Source organism: Pteronotus mesoamericanus, unplaced genomic scaffold (genome assembly GCF_021234165.1).
Source record: "Pteronotus mesoamericanus isolate MK-2021 breed Mesoamerican mustached bat unplaced genomic scaffold, CSHL_Meso_final scaffold_85, whole genome shotgun sequence".
Classification (NCBI taxonomy): Eukaryota; Metazoa; Chordata; class Mammalia; order Chiroptera; family Mormoopidae; genus Pteronotus; species Pteronotus mesoamericanus.
The window spans coordinates 14,134,165-14,156,650 of NW_026555329.1; the positions used below are offsets into that span (position 1 = coordinate 14,134,165).

A 22,486-nucleotide genomic window follows, 5' to 3' on the forward strand; every position below is an offset into this window, starting at 1 on the left:
GAAATGGAAGACAAGACTATACTTAATATAGTCTTTATACTGTAAACAGGTTAAAGCTTCCACACTGTTGCTGAATGTCACAGAGAAAAGGTAGAGAAATGGCCAAATTATATAGCAATTTGCCTGCTTAAAAGAGAAAAGGATGCTTCCTAAAAATATTTACTTGATTCACAATCTTAAAATGGCTTGAAGTAGGGAAAAATTAATGGTAAGTAAACTAATGACTGGATCCTGGATTAAATGTTATTAAATAATGCTGTTTTGTTGCTATATATGTTGAAACTGCTGCATTAGAATAAGAAAGTAATGCTTAAATACCATCTATTTATTACTTGCTTAAGCTACCTATATATCTGTGCTTTAAAAACTGATTCACAAATATCTGGTAATTTAAATTCAGAAATCTGACTTTAGAAACAGAATTTACAGAATACTATTTGCCTCTAAAAGCTGAGAAAAAAAGTCCAGTCCCTCAGGATCACAAAAGTGAACTAATAAAAATGCTCCGATGCAGCTTGAACTTTTCAAAGTGATTCTTAAAAATTTTAACCTCTGTGAGAGTACTTTAAAGAGTTTTCAAACCAGTGAAGCAGATAATCATTTGTAGGCATTATTGAAGGTACAGTTAACAAAAAACCAACTGAACTGCAATGAAGATATATCACTACAACATAAACCTTTAAGAAACCTTCAGAGAAAACATTAAAATAGATTGCATCTTAGGTGACCAGAGTTTAAATTTAGCATAGGAATATATTTCAAAAGAAAAAAAAGGAACAATACATTAAGGCTAAAACAACTCCTAGAAGTCCGAAACCACAAAAGAATCTAGGTAGCTGAGCTAGATCACAGGTGGAAATACAGCAGAGTAAAAATAGTTAATTCCATGGATCTTTATCTGTCAAGGAGGAGATAAACATTTTACTTTTTGTAAGTGAAGTAGTAACTTCATATACGCTCTTTGATTAACAAACAAAAGAACCCAAATGAGTCTATATTGCATTATAATTTGTATTTGATCCACTGACAAACAAGGTATTATTTTTGAGTAAGGGGAATTTTTACTGCAGAAGAATGCTGATATTGAGAAAAGTGTACAAAATCTTCCAGTTTGTACACAAAGTGGCTGACACTGCACGAATCAGAATATTCTTAAACTATCTTTGCTAACAGTTTGAATGTGGTTGGTTTTAGTTTCTTTTCACAATAAAGGTTTTCAAACTTCACAACTCATGACATTAAGAAGAAATATTTGACTCAGCTAAAATACAGTGCTTAGTGCCTAATAAAAAATTCACTTTTAGATCCCTTTCCCTTACCCTCCCTCCAAGTATGACAGATTAGATCCTGCTGGCTCTATATAAATCATCCACATTGTCAAGTGGGAGCTCTCTTAACACAGATACTTATTTCATTGAATTTTATGAAGAAAGAGCCTTGAGGCGTTACAGTCTATCTTCCACACCTTACAGTATGACCACCTTTAATCAATTTGTTTGTTTTAAGAATAATCTCCAGGTTCTCTCCCCTGCTTGTTGGAAAGACCAAAACAGGTCCTACCTAACTATAAAGGTATTTTTCCTTTTCCTATTACTCATAGTGTTTATTTATGAAAGAAAAATTGTCTGAGTTTCTACATTATGAAAATCTATAATGGCTTCGGGACAAAAATATGAGAATCTCTTGCAACAAAGAGAAAATATTTAATTCAATGTATGTATGAAAGCAAGTTTCTAAAATACAGGCTCTAAAATTAGGCAGGTGTGGGTTTGAATCTCTACAATAACACTTATTAGCTGTGTAATCCTTAAATTCTTTAAACTTCATTTTTTAAGCCACAAAAAGGATATAAAAAGACAGTAACTACCTTACAGACTATGGTGAGAATTAAATGGGATTTTACGTTTTAAGTGCTTAGATAGTGCTAGGCACATAGAGGTACTCAATAAATGTTCATTGCTGTTATGACTTTCTTATTTTAAAATTGTTCATTTTTTTGACCCAGCAATTACAATGAGAGTATATGTATGCAAAGAAATATTTCACAATACTTAAAAAATCTGGTTAGAAGAGTATTTAACATGAAAAATTCTATATACAATTATGTGGAAAAGGCCATTAAAACAATGTATATGCAAGGACTCATGGACAAAACCAAAGGGGAAGAGCTGAGGGAGGGAAGGAGGGAGGGGGCAAGGGAAAGAGGTGGGGGGAGGCAGAGACAAATGTATTTAAAAAGTAAATAAATTTAAAAAAAAATAAAAAAATAAAAAAATAAAAAAATAAAAATAAAAAATAAAACAATGTATATGATTACAGTTTTTTAATTAAAAATTTTTCCATTACAGTCAACATACACTATTATATTTTCAGATGTACAACATAGTGATTAGACATTTATATAACTTACAAAATGATCACCTCAATAAGTCTAGCACCCATCTGACACCAAACACCCGTGACTGTTATTACTAGCAATTAGTACTTCTTAATCTGCTCACCTATTTCACCCAGACGCCCAACCCCCCACCCCCCCAGTAACCATCAGTTTATTCTCTGTATCTATGAATTTGTTTTTGTTTTGTTTGCTTTTTTTTTTACACTCCACATATAAGTATAATCATATGGTACTTATATCTTTCTTTGTCTGACTTATTTTACTTAGCATAATTCCCTCTAGGTCATCCATGTTGTTACAAATGACGAGATTTCATTCTTCTTTTATGGCTGAATAGTACTCCATTTTGTGTGTGTGTGTGCATGTATGTATCCTCTTCTTTATCCATTTGTCTATCCATGGGCACTTAAGTTCCTTCCATATCTTGGCTGTTGTAAACAACACTGCAACACTGCAAAAAGCAAGGGGTGCTTTTTGAATGGGTGTTTTGGATTTCTTTGAATAAACACCCATAAGTAAAACTGCTGGGTCATATGGTAGTTCTATTTTTAATCTTATTGAGGGAACTCCATAGTGTTTCCCATAGTGGCTACACTTATCTGCATTCCAACCAACACTGCACTAGGGTTCCCTTTGCCCCACATCTTTGCCAGTATTTGTTGTTTGTTGATTTATTGAAGACAGCCATTTTGGCAGGTGTGAGGAGATCTCATTGTGGTTTTAGATTGCATTTCCCTTATGATTAGTGATGTTGAGCATCTTTTCATGTCTATTGGCCATCTGTATATCCTTTTTAGAGAAATGTCTACTCAGGTCCTCTGCCCATTTTTTTTAATTGATAAAATACTATCTTATTTTTATTTTATTTATTTTATTGTTGTTCAAGCAAAGTTGTCTCCACTTCTCCCCACCACCCTCCCCCACCCCACCCACCCCTACTTCCCATCCTCAATCCTACCCCCTTTGGTTTTGTCCATGGGTCCTTTATACATGACATGTTCCTTGATGACCCTTCCCCTTTGGGTTTCTTTTTGGTGTTAAGTTTTATGAATTTTCACAAAATTTTGTATATTAAGCCCTTAACAGATATAACACTGGTGAATATCTTCTCCCATTCAGTAGTTTTTTTTTTCATTTTGTTGATGGTTTACTTTCTTAATATGATTGCCATTCTTAAAGAGCAGGTTGTAGTAGGATACACTACCAAACATAAGCAGAAATATAATACCTTTAGATGCTGAAATTGCAGGTAATTTTAAACATTTGAATTTTTTTGAATTTTCTAAATATTCTGCAATGACCATGTATTACATTTATAAACAATTTAAACACACACACACACACAATGTATGTAACTTATTTTTCTGACTCCAAATTTTTCCAGAGAGTAAGGGTCAGAGAAAAGAAGGAGTAAAAGATTGAGAAGCACATCTTTTTATAGAGCAAAATTTTACACAAATGTTATTAATTCTCTTATATTAAAAATTACTATTTGAATTTTTTATTTCTAGCTTTAAAATTAAACAAAACATAGAGCCTGACACCTTAGTTATAGCCCATTTAATTGTATCTCCAGAATAATATTTCACTTGGAGATCAGCTGATATGTATTCTCCTCCTCAAGTAAATACTAAACCTTGTAGTAAAAGGACACTATCAGATAATGGAAATGGCCAACCAGAGCTTATTGGTAAATTTATCACTGCATTATGTCTTAATTAGACCAAAGGACAATAGTTTAAAAGGCAGAAAGTCTCTCTCTTGCTGATCATTAAATCAGAGAAAGTAGATGGATCATTAAATCTAAATCCCAAGTTTTCCTGTAGCAAAACTGGTGTGGTAATGAGCTCTGAATATGGATGCTGTCACCTGCAGAGTGAGAAAAGAAGACTGTGACAACAAGCCAATGAAGCCTATCAAAAAGACCAAAACATGGTCTAAGAAGGGAGAAAACCAGGAGAGAACCAGTTCACTAAAGGCAAGAATCAAGTTTGTAAAAAGTAGGAAGTTACCAACAGTGTCAACTACCACAAAGAAGTAGCAAAAAGATGAGGCAGAGTGATGGAGGAAGATGGGTGATGGGGACAAACTGCATACAGCTCAGGGAATATCCTTGAGATGTTGCTGGGCAATTCCACCACTTGCAAAGAAGAATGGGCATATGGTATGTTAGTAAGCCCGGGATGCTGTTGCACTGACCCTGAATCAGGGGTCATCAGTTTTCCTGGAACCTTCCTGTGGGGTTGAAAGACAGCCCTATTACAGAACAGCAAAATCTGAATACTGAAACTAGAGACAAAAGCATGGGCAAGCAACTGAAGAGATTAGGGTTAAAGCAGTAGTTCCTAAATTTTAATAATCATAATTATCACCCATGGAGTTTATGAAAATCTGACTCCTGAGCTCACTCCAGTGATACTGGTCCTGGTTTATAGCAGGTTTGCATGGGGCCTTTTAAACCACGTATTTCATAGTACTTTAGGAGATCCTGGTGCAGGTGTTTTGGTTTGTAGACTACACTTTGAAGAGAAATCACTGGCATTTGGGCTGCGTGAATTGACAAATGATGATAATTAGAAATTATGATGTAAATCAGAAGATTCTTTATTTTGATAAAGTACAGAAAGGAATAAGGTGATGTTCACCTCTTTATTAGGCCACAGGAGCTATCTTTAAAGTGAGTTCAAGGTAGCTTGTAGGGCCCCGTCCCAGTGAGAACTGAAGCCAAGAATCTGGCTTCAAGCCGAGCAGGACTGGACTATGCTGGGACCATGAGGCTGTGAAGGATACTGTGGACCAGTCTTGTAACTTGCCTTCCTCAGCATTTTACCAATGGAAAATATATAAAAACAGTTAAATATGTTATTCCCAGAGATATTCATTTTTTAAAGTAACATGAAGGTAAACAAACAAATTTATATGTTACGACTAAGGAAGTACAGTTATTCATCAGTATCCATAGTAGAGTTGGTTTCAGAACTACCAGGGATACAAAATCCTCAGATTGTCAAGTTCTTAGTCAACATCCCCCAAATCCACAAGTTCTGTGTCCCTAGATTCAACCAACTGCAGTTCTCAGTTGGTTGGACCTTGGTTGTGAAATCCGTGATACAGAGGGCTGACTGTGATTTCTTCCGCTGGGAATCAGGAGCAGGTGGCAGAAAGGGAGAGAACAGGTGTATACAAAATAGGGTTCTGGAGAGTTCAGGTGTATAAATCATTGCCTTTTGACTCATATATATAAAGGGCATGTTGAGATTCTACCTTTCTAAAAGAAAGGCATTAGTGCCATCTGAAAATGAGTATCATTTCCTAACTTAAGAATGAGTCTTTCTCTTAGCTTAAATGCCATAAGACATATTGAAGGCACATTATAATGTTATGAAATTCTAAATGTGTTTACACAGTGTGCCCTAAAAGTTAATACCCTTCAATTCTCTACTCCACAACAAATGTGAACATGTTAGCCCAGATTTTCTCACATTTCCATCCTTAAAAGTATTAAAACATTTATACAATAAAAGGATGAGTTTCTGATATATGCCTCCTCTCTAAAAGACATTTGTTAGGCTTGATGAATCTTTTATTATCAAAAAGTGCCTACACCTTGACGAAGTGGGCACATAAATTATCTTACACCTGTTTTCAGTGTTTGTTACTTTTGATTTATTTTGTTTTTACTTTTTATTTTTATTTCAGTTTCAACTTCATAGTTTTAATGACCTAGACAAGGAAATAATACCCCTCCACAATGTATAGAAAATTTCTTGGATATTTTCTCACCTATTAACAAAACATGTCTTTAATTAAAAACAGGTTTCCTTTTATGCACATATCAGTTATACCTTCCTATTATTCAGTACTTGGTTGAGTCATTGGTTTAAATATGAAATTAAACCTTTACTTTCTAAATATAATGCCTTTTACTTCTAAGCTAAAATAAAAACATTAATGTATGATCTATGTGATTCACAAAAGACCATGATTCTATACTTAGTGTGAAATAGTCATTGCCATCAATATAAAAATACCAATTATTTGCTAATGATATACGATAAATTTAGCAAAAATGCCTTATGCAATACTACATAATTTTAAAAGTCTAGAGAACCATAAGTGCCTTAGTTTAAAAAACGTTAATTATAAAAATACTTTTCTTTGCCTCTTAACTCTAGCAAGAAATTAAAATGAATAGCCTTTTTTTGTGAATAAAGAAATTAGACATGACCTTACTGTAGCATCAAAACTAAGAGACAAGAAAGATTTTTACTTGGTATATGTGAAGACAAAAAATAAAACACAAAAAGTTGGTCTTCAGATTACTTTTTTAAAAACATCTCTTACATTTAAAAATCTGAACATTTTCACTAAATTTGAACTTTTCTCTCTGTGATTAAAGAGATGCCATTTACAGAGTATCTCCATTATTCCAAGTTATTGCCATTAAATTTGTCACAAATGAGCAACCTGAAGCTCACTAAAGTGAAGCAACTTACTGAAGGTCACAAGCATTGTAAATAGTTAATATATGAACCCAATTTATTTCTCTTTAAAGCTCATAAAGCTATTTTCTCTACATCATATTGCATACTTTGACTTTCTGAGTACTTTAAATTATTCTGTTTTGCTACTCAACAATGCCTCAAATTATACGAGACTCCATAAATTTAATGACACCTTTATATGGAAAAAGATATTATCATTTAAAGATATAAACTACTTATATAGATACACATCTGAATTTCAGAAATGTCAAAAAATAAATGTCAAAATGGCATTTTGTAATATGGCATAACCCACTCTATGTCCCCAACTGTAATCTATAATTTCTTATCGATCTTGGTAAGCATTCTATCAGAACATCAAGATTGGAATGCTTAAATATATTTAATTTCAGAACTTAATTCCATTAAATATCAGAATTTATTCTTTGAGTTTTCTAGCTCAGATATGAAGAAGTCTCTCTTAATTGTAGGCAAAAAGGTACTTCTTAAACCACAATATGTAAGTTAAAAAGACAATTTTTAACATAAATAATTCTACAAAATGAAGAAATAGTTAAACTAAATGTTTAATAAATTAGAAGGAATAAACTAATTGTATCTACATCTAGAATACATGAAATCACACTTTTTTGAGGTGTTGAGCCTTTCTTAATTGGGTGTGACTTTCACAACCCTGGGAACGGACTCGTTTAGTTCAACTAGGACCATCTTTTTGCAATGAACCATGTCTCTGACACACACACGTTACATACAAATACTGGATAACAAGGTCACATAATTAATATATTCTACATTCCTTTTGGATTTATACATTGGTATATTTTAAAACTCAATTTTAATATCTCAGGTACTAGGTTAATAAGGTAAAAATATTTTTACTAACTTTTTATAAGTGGTAATGGGATGTCTTCTGGCCTAACTATCATATTCTTAGCACGAGACTTTTTTCCCTCCAAAATAATAAAAAATAAAACCATAAAAAAGTTTAAACACTAAAGGATAATATGAAGTTGGTGAGTTTTGAAAGACAACTCTATGTATGGCACCCTACTGTACTTTGATTAATTATCTCAGTTATGATTTAGTTTTTCATCACATATGGCATTCCACAGCATGCTATGTAAAAGCATCAGGCCCACATGCCATCTGAATTAGAAAATGGCTTGGTTTTTCCTGTTTGTAGTAAGTGTAACTTAAAAAGTAATTTCATTTTTCAATTTTGCATATTATTAATATAGGGAACATCTGTCTAATTTTAGAGGTTCCAATCATTTTCATTCTCTGTGAATACGATACTGAAATATATAAAATATATGTCATAAACATTGATACATTTTACCTAGAGGAAAGGGATCAAATTTTTGAAAAGATTCTTAAGGAATACCTGACCATAACTTATTGAAGTAAATCAATATGCTTAATGCATATTACACAGTCCCCACGAAAACTACCTTAGGTTACAGGACTAAACAGATCAACATAGATTCTAATTCTATTATAAAGAATAACTATAAACAATCATTGTTTTGCTGAAAAGTGTTACTTGATAAAAATATTACCTAGGGATAGGTTTCAGAAACCTGTCTAGGACAATCAAGTAATTCAGAAACATGTTCAGGACAATCAAGTAAGCAACCTCTTTGAGCAGGCAGTCGTGACAAATAAATAATAAGTTCAGTACATAAATGTTCAGTTTAAACAAATAACATACTTTAAAAAAAAAAGCACAGTGGAATTGTTTATGGCTATTACTTTTTATTGAATTCACAAATCATTGTTGCCTGTCTGAAAGTATGGCACTCCTTTAGAAACTAAGGGTGTAAAAAACTATACACAATTTTGCCTGCCAGGAAAAATGCTAGCTTAACTGGCTACATCTTGAACATGGTCTGGGATAAGGTAGAAGATCAACTGGAAGTTTGTGGGCTTTCTTCCATACACTAACTAAGAGGAAATTTAAAGTTTAAATATTTAACTATAGTCATCATCAAGGATAAGCATCCCAGAGTTTTAGTTCTCAGACAGATTTGTTCTATGAAATTCTAATGTAGGGTACTGTACACAAGTTTTCTCCAGATTTTTACTTACCTGTATCAGTAAAAAGGCAAATCAACACTCATTAAAGCTAAATAAACTACATTGTTGTAAGCTCTACTGCTTGTCACACAAATGCTAGAATACTGAATTAAGACACTTAGGTGGTATAAATTTTAGCTGAAAATGACTTCTCTGTCAACCATGTTAAATTCAAAGATTTAAAATTTAAACTAACGTCAGATAAAATCCAAGAAGCCAAATGAATAATTAAAATATTAAAAAGTCCTTTTTTATGAGTCAGTTATGTGCTTCCAATTTAAAAGAACCTTAAAGGATAACTCATTTTAATTTCATAGTTTTCATAAATCTTAATGATACATAAAATTCAGACATCCAATTTCTAGTATTTCCAGGTTCAATTAAATGTTCTTGCTTAATGTATTGTGGCAAGATACTCCTTGGAGAGATTATTCTGATCTGTGATTAAAGAAGGAAAATTCTCAATGACTATCTTACTTGAAAATAAATATTGTTTTGACTTAAGTATGTCGGTTATAGAATTTTTCTTGCTCAATGGAGAAAATTTGGGAAATAAAATCTTAAAATATCTTATTCCCCCCTACTCAGGGATTTCTAATACAATGATTATCAAAAAGTACTACTTGTTTCAGTTGGCATTTGTAGTTCCAGAAAAATCTTCCATAGGGATTTAGATGAGATTTCTATGCATATTTATGACTTAAAAAGAGTAGTATACTAGAAAGATCAAATATAAGCAAACCACATGGAGGTCTCCAAGCTAAGACAGCTCATCTTGTACTAGTCAGATAATGACCTGTCATATTTACTCCATGCTTTTCGTATAACAGAGTTTAAACAAGTATGAAGAGCTAACATCACAACTGGCACTATAAAATATATGATGTATATTTAAATTCTCAGTGGCACTTGTGTATATAGAGGACTTGGATGAAGCACCTTTAAAATAAATATTTATACACATTCATTATCCATGTGAAAAGAAGTTGTCTTCACGTTGGGTGTTTCAGCAGACAGAATTTGTTGCAATCTATATCAAGTATACCGCAGAAAGAGATCAAGTAGTGAACTGTGTCCTGTATTTTAAAAAATACAATATTAAATCTACTTTATATTTTATATGTTAGTATACATCATAATTTTTAAGTGTCAGTTAAAGTTTGGTTTGGATTATACACATTGTGTGTATTTGTTTTAAAATTCTAAAAAAGTTCATTTTTAGCTTGAAAACTTTAATAACTGAAGAATTCATAAAATATATAAAACAGTGGTTCTTATTCCTGACAGTTCATTAAAGTAATTTGAGGAGCTTGTAAAAAATATAAACATCCACCCTCATTCCCTCTCTCTTTGCTTCCTGAACAATTCAGTCTAAAACCCATCAGGTTATGGTAAGCAAAGTAGGTATCCATGTGGTGTAGATGTAAAGGGTGAAAGAGATAAGTTTTATATCAGGGGATTAATCATGTAAAAATATATACTAAGGATAATGGGAGCCAATTTTCTGTCAGGGAATTACAAATATGGATAGGGAAAAACTAGAATGGTTTATAATACCAGTAAACACATAGAAGTATAGATATAAATGTATATGTGTATTAATTTACATGCAGGCATATTTTGGAGATATTGCAGGTTTGGTTCCAAACAACTAAAATAAAGAGAATATCACAATAAAGTGAGTCATACAAATGTTTTGGTTTCCTAGTCCATACAAAAGTTATGTTCACACTACACTGTAGTTTATGAAGTGTGCAATATCATTATGTCTAAAAATATGATGTATATACACACATACCTTACCAAAATATGATACAGAGACACAAAGTAAGCAAATGCTATTGAAAAATGGTGCTGATAGACTAGCTCAATGCAGGGTTGCCACAAACCTGCAATTTGTAAAAAACATAGTATCTCTAAGGTGCAATAAAATTAAGTGCAATAAAATGAGGTGTGCCCATACATACATCTAGTCCTTGGCACTGTCTACTGAGAAGACCTAGTAGGAGCAACATCCCAGTAACAATGAGCACATATAGTACCCATATCTTGGCTTCTAAATACCATTCTGTACTAAAAGGAACCAGAGCTCTTTGGATAAATAGCTGGTTCCAGGAATAGGTCATGGAAACTACATGTTGAGCCAGAACATTTTTAGGAAGAAAATACTCAAAGAATTGCTGATGATGTCAAAAGAATACAGATGTCAATTAGAGCCAGTCTGAAGTGGCTTTCATTAAACATATTTGGGACAATTTGAAAATCAAAATAAATAATGGTAAGAACCAGTATAATCCACGGGGGGGGAACAAAAAATGAATATTTAATTAGGAATAGGATATTTACATAGTTTCAATTCCCCCCCTCCCCACCACAAATTACTTATTAATTAGAAAGGGGAAGAAAATGGAAAAGACTTTTCATATAATTCCTAATTCAAGTGATTAAAGTTAACATCGCTATCGATGGTTCAAATAAAGATCATGTGTTGACATGTTGTGAAGATGAAAAAACGCTAGTAGTTATAAAGCACAGGTGTGACAAATTCCCTTTCTAAAAGGTTACTCAACTAGCAGTATAAGACGGTGGTCTTCAAATACTTTTGCTGATACACCCCAATACTAAAAATATTTAAGTATGTACCTTAACATAAGTGTGTATGTGTAAAATTCTCTATTTGTCCTATAGCATGAATAATTGTTTACATAATAAAACAGACTCAGGCATAGAAATTAAAATGGGACATAACACAGAATTAAGTTGATTCAATCAGTCATCTTGTCTGCCCCTTGGGTGCAAACACTCCATTTTGGAAGCCTCTAATGAAGGGAATGGAGAAAGGGGGAGATGAGTCTGGTAGGCCTATTTAGATAGCTTGTAAAACAGGAGGAATTGATAGAATGAGATAAAAGTGAGGCACTGAAGCAAGGCAGCAGCAGTAGAGAAAAGGAGTTAAGAGCAGACTGGAGAAACATTTAAGGAAGAAAACTTACAGGAGTCAGGAAATAATGTTCTGTATGAGACAAGGATGGGGAAGGCTTGAAGATGATCCCAGGTATTTGGCTTGGGTGAATTGATGGAAGTACAGAAGAAAGAACAAATAAGAGATGGGTGAGGTGGAGGAGGAAGAATAAAATACCTTGGTTTTCCAGGCATATTGCACATGGTAAAGAGCAAGAAAAAATTAATTCATATTGATAGAAATCAATGAACTAGCTCCACTGAAAATAAACAGTTTACTGTCTTGGTAGTTACTGCCTTAATCAAATGTCTTCAAAGTGTAACCTATGGGAGAAGATATATTTTGTGCATGTTGGTTTCCGTGTGTTTGTATGTGTGCAGATTTGTGTCTCCATGTGTACACATGTAACGGTGTATACCTGCATCCATGTAATTGGTCATTTTTCATGAAAACTAAAGCAACTACCTACATTTATGAAGTGTTGATAAGACAGAGAAGATCTTATCATGCCATATTTCATGGGTTTGGGTAGAATAAACATTCTATATACAAATATTGAATCAGTATGTTTTATACCTGAAAATAATATAATGTTATAGTCAATTATATCTCATTTTTAAAAAGCCATTCTACTTTTAGGTGTATTGTTATTAAATTTATTTTACCAGACCTAACTACACTTAGATGTATTTTATCTTTCATGTGCTAAAAATTAAGTTTCTATATTTAGATATGATGGTTCTTTGTACACTTTTGTGGATTACTATAAAAGTAATAAGCATAATTAGTGACATAGTGACAAAAAGCCCACAGCAAAAAGCCTATTACTTGAGAGACAAAGTCATGTATAAATCTATTATGCTGCTGAGAGTATACATGGCAATATTTCAGAGTTTCCCTCAGTGAGTAAAATTGGGAGACTATTAACAAGCAAGTAATATTTAAAGTGCAATGCATTTTCAAATTAATATTAAACTATATACCTTCACCTTGTATTATTTAAAATTGTAAGTAAATTAAATAATTTCTTTTTTTATTTGCAAAATAAATAATTTCTTATTTGGAGTCAAATATTTATACTAAAAGTTAACACTTCTTGGACTTAATCCTGACTACCACAGAGAAAGGAAGTTATATATTTTATGGCTATAACAACTTTACACTCACTTTCCTCCACCTAAATTTATTGGCAACTGTATCACTTCCTTTCTTTGGCAGTAACTACTTCTGCCTTAACTTTTCATATCATTAAAATACATGAACATGGCAAATATACTCAGTATTAACTAACAAATAACATTCCACCAAAACAAAGGAGAAAAATAAAGGACATGCAAAATCTATTAACTTGCATTCTGAGGTTCTTTTAGGCCCTAAGATGATACAAATTTTCTAGACTCAGATATTAATAATCCACTGCTTTTCTAATTTAATAGCTTCTGCAGAAATTCATTGACTTATAAAGTATGACATTATCTACCAAGGCTTTCTTGTTGGGGCCCAATACTAGCAAACATCTTTCAAGAGAGAATGTAAACAGAAATATACTACCTGTTGGTCAGGAATGGAAGTCTTCAAACGTGAGGAAAACAGAGTTGATATAACACAAATATTCAAGAAAATGAATCGTTTCCTTACTTTCAGTTTAGCTGTTACATTGAACTTAATTTTTTATTGGAAAAAGTATAAATCTGTAATAGTCATGTTGGTATGACAAAAACACAAATCCATTTCATTGCTGTTGTTCTTACAGTAAACTGCTATGACATTCCCAAAATGAGATACTATCTTTAGATTAAATTTCAAAATGTTGGGTTTTTGTTGTTTTTTTTTAGCTATTCAATCACTGGTCAGAGTATAGCAAATACAATGCAAGTTTTCTAACAATGTGCCATCCGAATGGATTTCCATTCAGTGTCCAAAGACCCATTTATTATTCCCTGGTAGAGAGGAAAAAACAAAAACAAAAAACAACTTACCCTTCCTTCTCATGGCTATTGGCACCTACTGCATTTACAAAATATGTGATATATTCCCAAACTATGTGAAATATGTTCCCTTGCATTTTCAATATTCATTAATAAAATTACTATATAACTTAAAGCCACTCTTTGCATTTACTATAATGCTACATATTTATAGTATTATAGAACCTTTTCAAAAGAATGTATGAAAAAAAGGCATATTCATAAAAGGCAATAAAATCCTTTTTCAAAAATTGCTTTCCTAATTTGCTTGTTGAGAGTACGAGGAAACCATGAACAAAAAAAAAAATGTACCTTTTTATTACAAAGAGTTTCATATGACAACTATTTAAAATGTATAGTACGCAACTAATTTTTTATTTAATACAATTTCTGGATAGCATTATTAAATTATGCAATAACTTCTTTTGATAGTAAATATGCTCCCTCTTAAATCTGGGTCTTAATCAAATAAGTGGAAAATAATTCTTGATATTTTATAGTTTAAAAATCGGGCAAAATGATTTATTATGAAATATAACGAATATCTGTTCCATTTTAATAATTATTGTACAAGTATATAAAACTTTTAATAAATGTGTTATTTTTAAAAACATTTATATAGTTTTTTTCTATAACCAAATATTCTTCTCCATTTTTTAAATTTAAAAAATATAATGTATACAGAGGGCCTTTGGGTAAGCTGGAGCAAATCATTTTAAGTAATGATAAAAAGAATAGTTTTGATTCCATGATCATATGGGAATTCAGTATCAATTGTAATTTATTCTAGGACAGATAAAGGTATGTAAGTGGCATTTTAAAATGGATGGCTTGATGTCCATATTACAATAGACAGTTAATTTCCATGGTCTATTTAAGGAAGAACAATTTGATTAATCTAGAGGCTGACCAGAATGTCTTAGTTCAAATATATTCAATATTTCTGTCAAATCAATCAAAGTGTTGAGTCTAGCTCTTCACTAACATACTTGAAAGAAACACACTAATCTTAAACTGTAAATTTTCACCATTTAAGGTGATAATAATGATATTCAAAAGACATAACTTCAACAGTTTATTTTTAGAGATAAACTATTAAACAACCTAATTAGAAATTTCATCCTTTCTATTTAGCTAAAATAAATATCAGAAATAAATTTTAGAATATGAAAATTAGCTTTCTCAAAAAAACAGAACTTATAAACACTCAAAATATACTTATTTTAGTCCTCTACCAAAAAATTGGATTTTTACCAGTTATTCTTTTAGTCAACATTTATACCTATTACTACATATCTTTTTCTGTCAGAACAAATTTCTGTGGCTAAAGTCAGAACTTCCCTATTAGTCTCTATTTCCTAGATGTGGTAAATTAGCAGAGGGTGACTTTATTTTGATTACCATAGTACTATTTAATAAGTCGCATGAATAAAGAGAATACCCAAAACAGCTAAAAAAATATTTCATAGAGGAAATTTATATAATTTAGTAGAGCTGCTTATTCAAGAAGGTAACGGCAATTAAATACCCATGGCAACATATTTTCTTAAAGTGTACTAGATTAAAATGTTGGTCCTTCATATTCCAATCCCTTTAAAGTTAGGAAGTTGATGGTATGTATCAAAACAACATGTTTTCTTACAGGCTTTCCCCCACTTACCTTAGAAGATGAAGAATCACACTCCTGACATATCCATCCATAGCCTGTTTGTTTAGGAGACTTTTTCAAAGGAGGATCCAAACAGCCAAAGTGGTAGCACAGTCTGCATTCATCACACCTGCAGGGTAAACAGATTTATGGTATATTTAAATAATATTTTTAAAAACCCTCTCTCAAAGACAACTAGCAAACTATTATACATTTCAACTTTAATACTATTAATTCTACCATTACCTCACAAGATTATTAAATTAATGTTTAGGACAAAAAACAATCTAAACCTGAAATAATAATGGTAGGAAAAACAAAATATAACAATAAATTTAACAAAAAAATATTCAGAACACTCTGATAATAGAAATATTAAGAGTATATGAATGAATATATGTGTATAGCCATATGTGTTTAAAACTAACAACAATTTCAATTTTGAACTTCAAGAATTAATCATTTGCCCATTAGATAGCTTAAGAACAATAGTCAAGATTTGGAAACAGCCTAAGTGCCCATCAGCGGATGAGTGGATAAAAAAGCTGTGGTACATTTAAACAATGGAAAACTACACAGCAGCAAAAAAGCAGCAGCTCTTACATTTTGCAACAGGATGGATGAACCTGGAGAAAATCATGCTAAGTGAAATAAGCCATCCAGTGAAAGAAAAATACTGCATGATCTCACTTATTTATGGAATCTAATGAACATGAGAAACTAATGAACAAAATAGTAATAGAAGCTTAGAGACATAAAACAGACAGCCAGCTGTTGGAAAGGAATAGGGGGACAGATGAAAGATGATGAAGGGATTAACCAGAGGACATTTAAGCACAACCCAGGGACAGGGTCAACAATAAGAGGACTGGCTAGGGGAGGGTAGAGGGTGGGGCTGGGTGGAGGTGGGGAAAGGGAGACAAAGCGGGAACAACTCTAACAGCATAAACAATGAAAATAAAATTTAAAAAATTAAGAATGTGATACATATAATTCAAGATTATAAATTCAATACATTGTCATTGTTCTAAAATTTTCAGAGCTCTAAAGAATCTGACAGGCTATATACACAAATCTGTAATCATTTCTATACAATTCATATCTCATCACTCTCCAGGTTAATGTAGATTATAAATAAACTTTCCTCTGTTTACAGCATGCTATTACAATGTATAGCAAATAACAACCATTCTAAAATCTGGATGATATTTTCTCAAACATAAATTTTCTCAAAATTTACCTGTCGCTTTTTCTTAGTGTATTGGTTTTTCAAAGGACCTCCTAATACATTTTAAACCTTATTAATAAATGTTTTGATAGTGTCTTTGCCACCTATGATGTACAAAATCTAAGAAAACTATCATACCTATTCTTCGTTTCAGACAATCTCATCCTGCTGACAATGAAGAAAGATCTGTATTATTTCAGTGTCTTATAAAAAGAATTTTTTATCAGTAGGAATAACAAGACCAAAATTTAACAACAAATAACAAAGATGTATACATCCTATAGAAAAATTATATTCCTCCTTTCCTTTGTGTTCTTTTTAAAATTAAAAAAAATACTTTTCGCCAATCCAATTTGTCAGATTCTCTTTATATACTGTTTTTCTTATTGATTTAAAACTTTAAAAATGGAGAAATCCACAACTTAGAAACCAAGGGAAAAATTTCAGGACCCACATTATTTGACTATAAGCCGATTCCTATTCAATAACCTTTATGAGAAAAAAAGGGGAAGCAACCATTATAAACAACACATAAAAACAACTGATTTTTAAAAACCACCACAATAAATGAGACTATAAATATACATGCACACTAAAAATTTCATATAATGTTGCAAAACCCAATCTCCCAAAAGCCCATTTTAGGAATCAAGAGGTTTTTTTTTTCAGAAAAGTTAGCAACCTAGCTAATATTCAGGCATAAAGAAGTTTAAAACACAATATGTCATAAGTTTATGCATTTCTTCTGCTACATCTTTCTCCTTATGAATCAAATAAACTTACGTATTTTTCCAAAAACCTCCTTTTAGACTCAAGATATAGATTTGGAAAAATAATGTTTACTATGATAATTCTAGCTATGGAAAAAATAAAATCAAATAAGAATAACAGTACTTTATTTACTATGTGAGTGTGATAAATGAACTATCCAAAATTATATTTAAAAGTATTTAAAACAGTTAAATGTCTGTGTTCCAAGATTAAGAAAGAAATAATGGATCAGCCCAAAGATCATATATGCATAACCCACAGACACAGTCTGCAACAGTGTGGTGATGGCCAGAGGGGATGGCTGGGTGGGGGTGGGCAAGGCGGGGGAAAGAGGAACATCCTAATAGTGTCGACAACATATCCAAAGGAACCCAAAACACTAAATCGAAAGAACATAAGCACCCCTATGTTCATTGCAGTGTTATTTGTAATTGCCAAGATATGGAATAAGCCCAAGTGTCCATCAATAGATGAGTGGATAAAAAAACTATAGGACATTTACATATTGGAATTCTACTCAGCTGTAAAAAAGGAGAAAAATTTACCCTTGTAACAGTATGGATGGACCTGGAGAACATTATGCTAAGTGAAATAAGCCAGTCAGAGAAAGACAAACACCATATGATTTCACTCACATGTGAAATTCAACGAACAAACTGAACTAACAAACAAAACAAAGATAGACTCATAGACGGTAAGCAGATGACAGCTAGTTGCGGGGTGGGGAATTTAGGGGGCGGAGGATTGAGCAAAAAGGAACAAGGGTTCAGGGACATGAACAAGTGTAGTGACTGCTGCGGGCAGGTGAGCACAAGTGAATTAAATGGTAATGAAAAAAACAATGAAGATTAAATAAAAAATATCAGACAGATATAAAAATATAAGGAATAAGGCAAATAAAAATAAGAAATAATATATAGCTAGCATCAAATGTAATAGATTAAATGGCAAGCCCACACAATTTGATGTCCTTTCTTAATTTATTTCCCTTTCAATAGTTAAAATTTCAATTACATTAAATATATGGATGGTTATAGGAACCTTCAGAGTATAAACATTTCTGAGTTTATGAGAATTTGAGATTTCTAAATAGTTGAGGGCATAGTCCTTCAAGCATGAAAACAAGTATTTCAGTCATCTTTGAATGGGAAATTTGAAAAGAATCACATTCTTTACTTTATCAAGAAAATATATAAAATGTAAGTTGCAGTGTCTTTGTCATCTCAGGGTCATGAGTATGAGGAACAGATGGCGCTGTGTGTCTAACAGTGTGCCAGGCTTTTGTGTCTGCAGTGAGAGCCACCATTCTGCTGTCGTGTTTGAATTCTTCTATTCAACTTCTATAGGTTTTCAGAGTCCTCCCTTGCTTGCAAAGTATCAGCCAGTGCTTTCTGATATTGTCGGTGTATTTGTCTAAGCAGCATTTCCCCAACAATTTGTTATGAATTCAGACACCAGATCACTAAACTTATTAAGACTACACTAAATTGACAGTACAAAGACATGAAAATGAGAATTTCTACTGAGTTAAGTACATGGACTCAATTTTCAGTATAGTCTTTTCTGTTTAACTTAAGGTTTTTGCACAACATTCTTTACAGTTCACAATGCCGGTATTCTGGGCTCTTGATAGGTAAGAGTTGTAGTATTAATGTCCCTAGTTCATATCAAATTACATATTTACTTTATAACTCTGTGTAATAATTTGCAAATTGAGATTCATAGTATATAATTCAAGTCAAACACCATGATGAATATAAACGTAGATTTTAATTCACTATTGTTTACCTTCTTGCATGCAGGTGATTCTTGTTGGAATATCTATGAATTTCCAGCTAATAAACTAAGAACAAATTTGTTAAATTGATACAGTTCCAATTTGTAGATGATTTCAATTAATTGTAAAATCAAGCTATCTTTCAGTTCAAGAACAAATGCAAAAAGGAAAAAAAAGGTTTTATATGCTAGATTTGTTAGAAGATAATGTCAAAGTATATGCCATTTAGAAATGACCCAATCCTTACTGATTCCTCCAATAGTGATACATTTTAGACTGACTTACATGTGGAACTCTAATATATTTGTGATGGGTTCCAGAGGAAAGGAAGACTTTGCTTGTCGGAACAAATGGTGATATGGGAGCCCTCTCAAGTTATAGCTCACTCGCCAGTAAATAGAAAACTGCAATTCCAAGACTAAGTAGCAAAAATGAGTAGTTAATACACTTAGGAACTGCCAAAATCCAGGAAAGAAAAACAAAAAGAAATAACTCAATCTTGAACTCATTAGCTCTATTAATAAAAAAAAATAAGCTCTTTCTAGAAATGACTAAAATTATTTCCATGTGGAAAAATATCTGGTTGTTTCTACACTAGAATATTGAACTAAAAAAATATTTATGTGCTGGTAACAAAAATATCCTGAATGATACAGTGAACTTGAGCAGAATTTGCAAATATTAATATACCATAGACAAACATAAGAGATACTATTAAGAATACTAGAAGTTGAAGAACAATGTAAATGGTAAAAATGGTGGATTACATATTTCATGCACATACACACCACTGTGTAAACTTTAGCAAATTTTGTCAGAACAAATTCTGGATATGTTACAAATTTATATCATTTTAAAACTCAAAATCAGAAACTCATAGGGTCTGCAAACATTCTGCTACCTAAAAAAAACTGAGTTGAAATAATTATTGATCAAATTATTATTTTTGATCTGTACCTCTACTTCTTACATATACTTGGATATACCTAACTGTAGTACATATTTTATTTATCAAAATAAACAGTAAATAAAATGTTTTTAGAATCTTTTGCAAAAGAAGTCATTGACCCACAGAAGAACAGTGACACAACACAATATATACTTTATTAAATAACGCAAATGTCTATGTAATAAAAACAGACTATCGTAACATACCAATAGTACATATATTAAATAGGAAGGAAATGTCTTAAAATATTAAGAGGGAATATAAAACTAACCTGTAAAGAAACACAATGAGATTTTTAATAAAATGCAAACTGGATGCTTAAAGAAGTACCCTTTAAACATCTAACAAATACTGTCCACGTTAACACTATAGGGCACTCTAAAATTACAATTTAAATGAAATTAAATGAATCCCATTTATAAAATAAAAGGAAAATTGACTGTTTAATTGGATTCTTACTAAATACAATTTCCTAGGCATAAGATTAATAATGGATACACATATAAATAAAGTAGCTGTGTAAATTCTTTTACACATTTATTTAACAAAATGCAGTGAGCAAATAAACATAGTTCTATATGTGTTTAAAATACTTATTTAGCATATGGTTAAGTATAGCACCCTAGACAAAGAAGAGGATGAAAATGATTTATGTTCGTATGTCCCATGATCCATAATGAGCGATCAGTCATGTTTATCTGATTGCTGAAAAAATACATACCAGTGAAAAAGAAACAACTGATATATTTCCTCCTGTGCCTAAGAGACAGGCCAAAGGCAGTGTTCTGAAGGATTTAACTCCCCTAAGGTCCAGCTGATAATTTCACTAGGAGAGTACAATAACTATTTTTTAAACAGAACAATTCAGTGCCCCTCTTATGCATAAAATTTGTAGCTAGATGTTAAGCTAAACTTCAGGAGGAAGAGCTATCATGGGATTTGAAAAGGAATGTAAATTTTTTATCATCAATTTGATTCATTATCAAGCTATTTTTCATATCCATGAAACATTTATTTAGATCCCTTCCAAGTTTATATAGAGACAAATAAAATACTGACTCTGACCATATATGCTATTACATTGGTTCACTTAAAAGGAAACCCTAAATATCAAGAGAATTCATGGATTAGATTTTCTTTCCCATCATTTCCCTGTAAAAATTCTCTATAGGAAAGATTAAAATAATTGGTCTTGAATATTAACATTACTTAAGTAAAATCTCACTAGCAGCTTAAATACCCACACAAATCTGTTAACCAGTAGTGACAGATTCTTTCATTGAACAGTAGCCAATTATTTCAGTTACTCATTTTAAAAGGAGAAAGTGCAGGTCTGTGGCCGATGAGTTAAATCACCACATAACATAATACAAACATGCACAAAATTCTGCATTCTACCAATATTCAAATAACATTTAATATCAATAAAGACATTTTATTCCTTATATTTTACAACAGTCTTAGTGCAAACCACTTATATAAGCATTTTCTAAACAAAATAACTAGAAAATGTCTTTATATCATATTTCACAAACATAAGACTAATATGGAAGTCTTAAACATATTTTCATTAATGCCACTGTAGACCCTTATCACAGCCAGTAATGAGTGTAAGAAAGACAAAAATATTCTTCACATGTGAAATAATGATCACTTAAATAATGAGATCTCTTCAGTTAACTATACCTGCACAGCCAGGTTACAAGATTAAAAGTGAAACAAAAAAAAAAAAAAAAATGAGACATGAAATAAAAGAATTCATGTAAAAATACACAGTAAGGTCAAATACCTCTTCACAGCATGAGGGAATGATTTGACATTTCCATACCTGAAACACGTCTGCTATGTTCTTTAATAAACTGATCTCCATCTGCTCATGCCCTGGGAAATTTTTCAGCAGTACAACCTGCTGTGGTCAAGCCCCACATAACTTTGTATTTACCTGTTCATAATTAACTAATTATGCTCTAATCAATAGTGTAGATCTTGATTTTACAATGTAAATCAGATACATGAGATAATGGCTGGGGGTCAATCTCATTTTATTTACAAAGCCCAGAAGGAGCAGCCAATTTCATTACATCTTGTGTACCTGAACAGCAGTGAATCTTATCAGCAGACCTGCAGAAAGTCTTAGAGTGAGTGCTGGGAGGAAGAGGCCTGAATTTTTATTAAGAATGCATTTGCAAAGCATGTCCATCTCAG

At 31.9% G+C, this 22,486-nt stretch overlaps 1 protein-coding gene across 2 annotated transcripts in view; it reads right to left on the reverse strand.

Annotated features, from left to right (window-relative positions):
- PHF14 (PHD finger protein 14) overlaps positions 1-22,486 on the reverse strand; it is a 178,235-nt gene that overhangs the window by 49,347 nt on the left and 106,402 nt on the right. For both annotated transcript variants that reach the window (XM_054564333.1, XM_054564332.1), the window contains exon 17: positions 15,569-15,686. In XM_054564333.1, the coding sequence (XP_054420308.1) occupies positions 15,569-15,686 (118 nt within the window). The remainder of the gene's footprint in view (positions 1-15,568; positions 15,687-22,486) is intronic.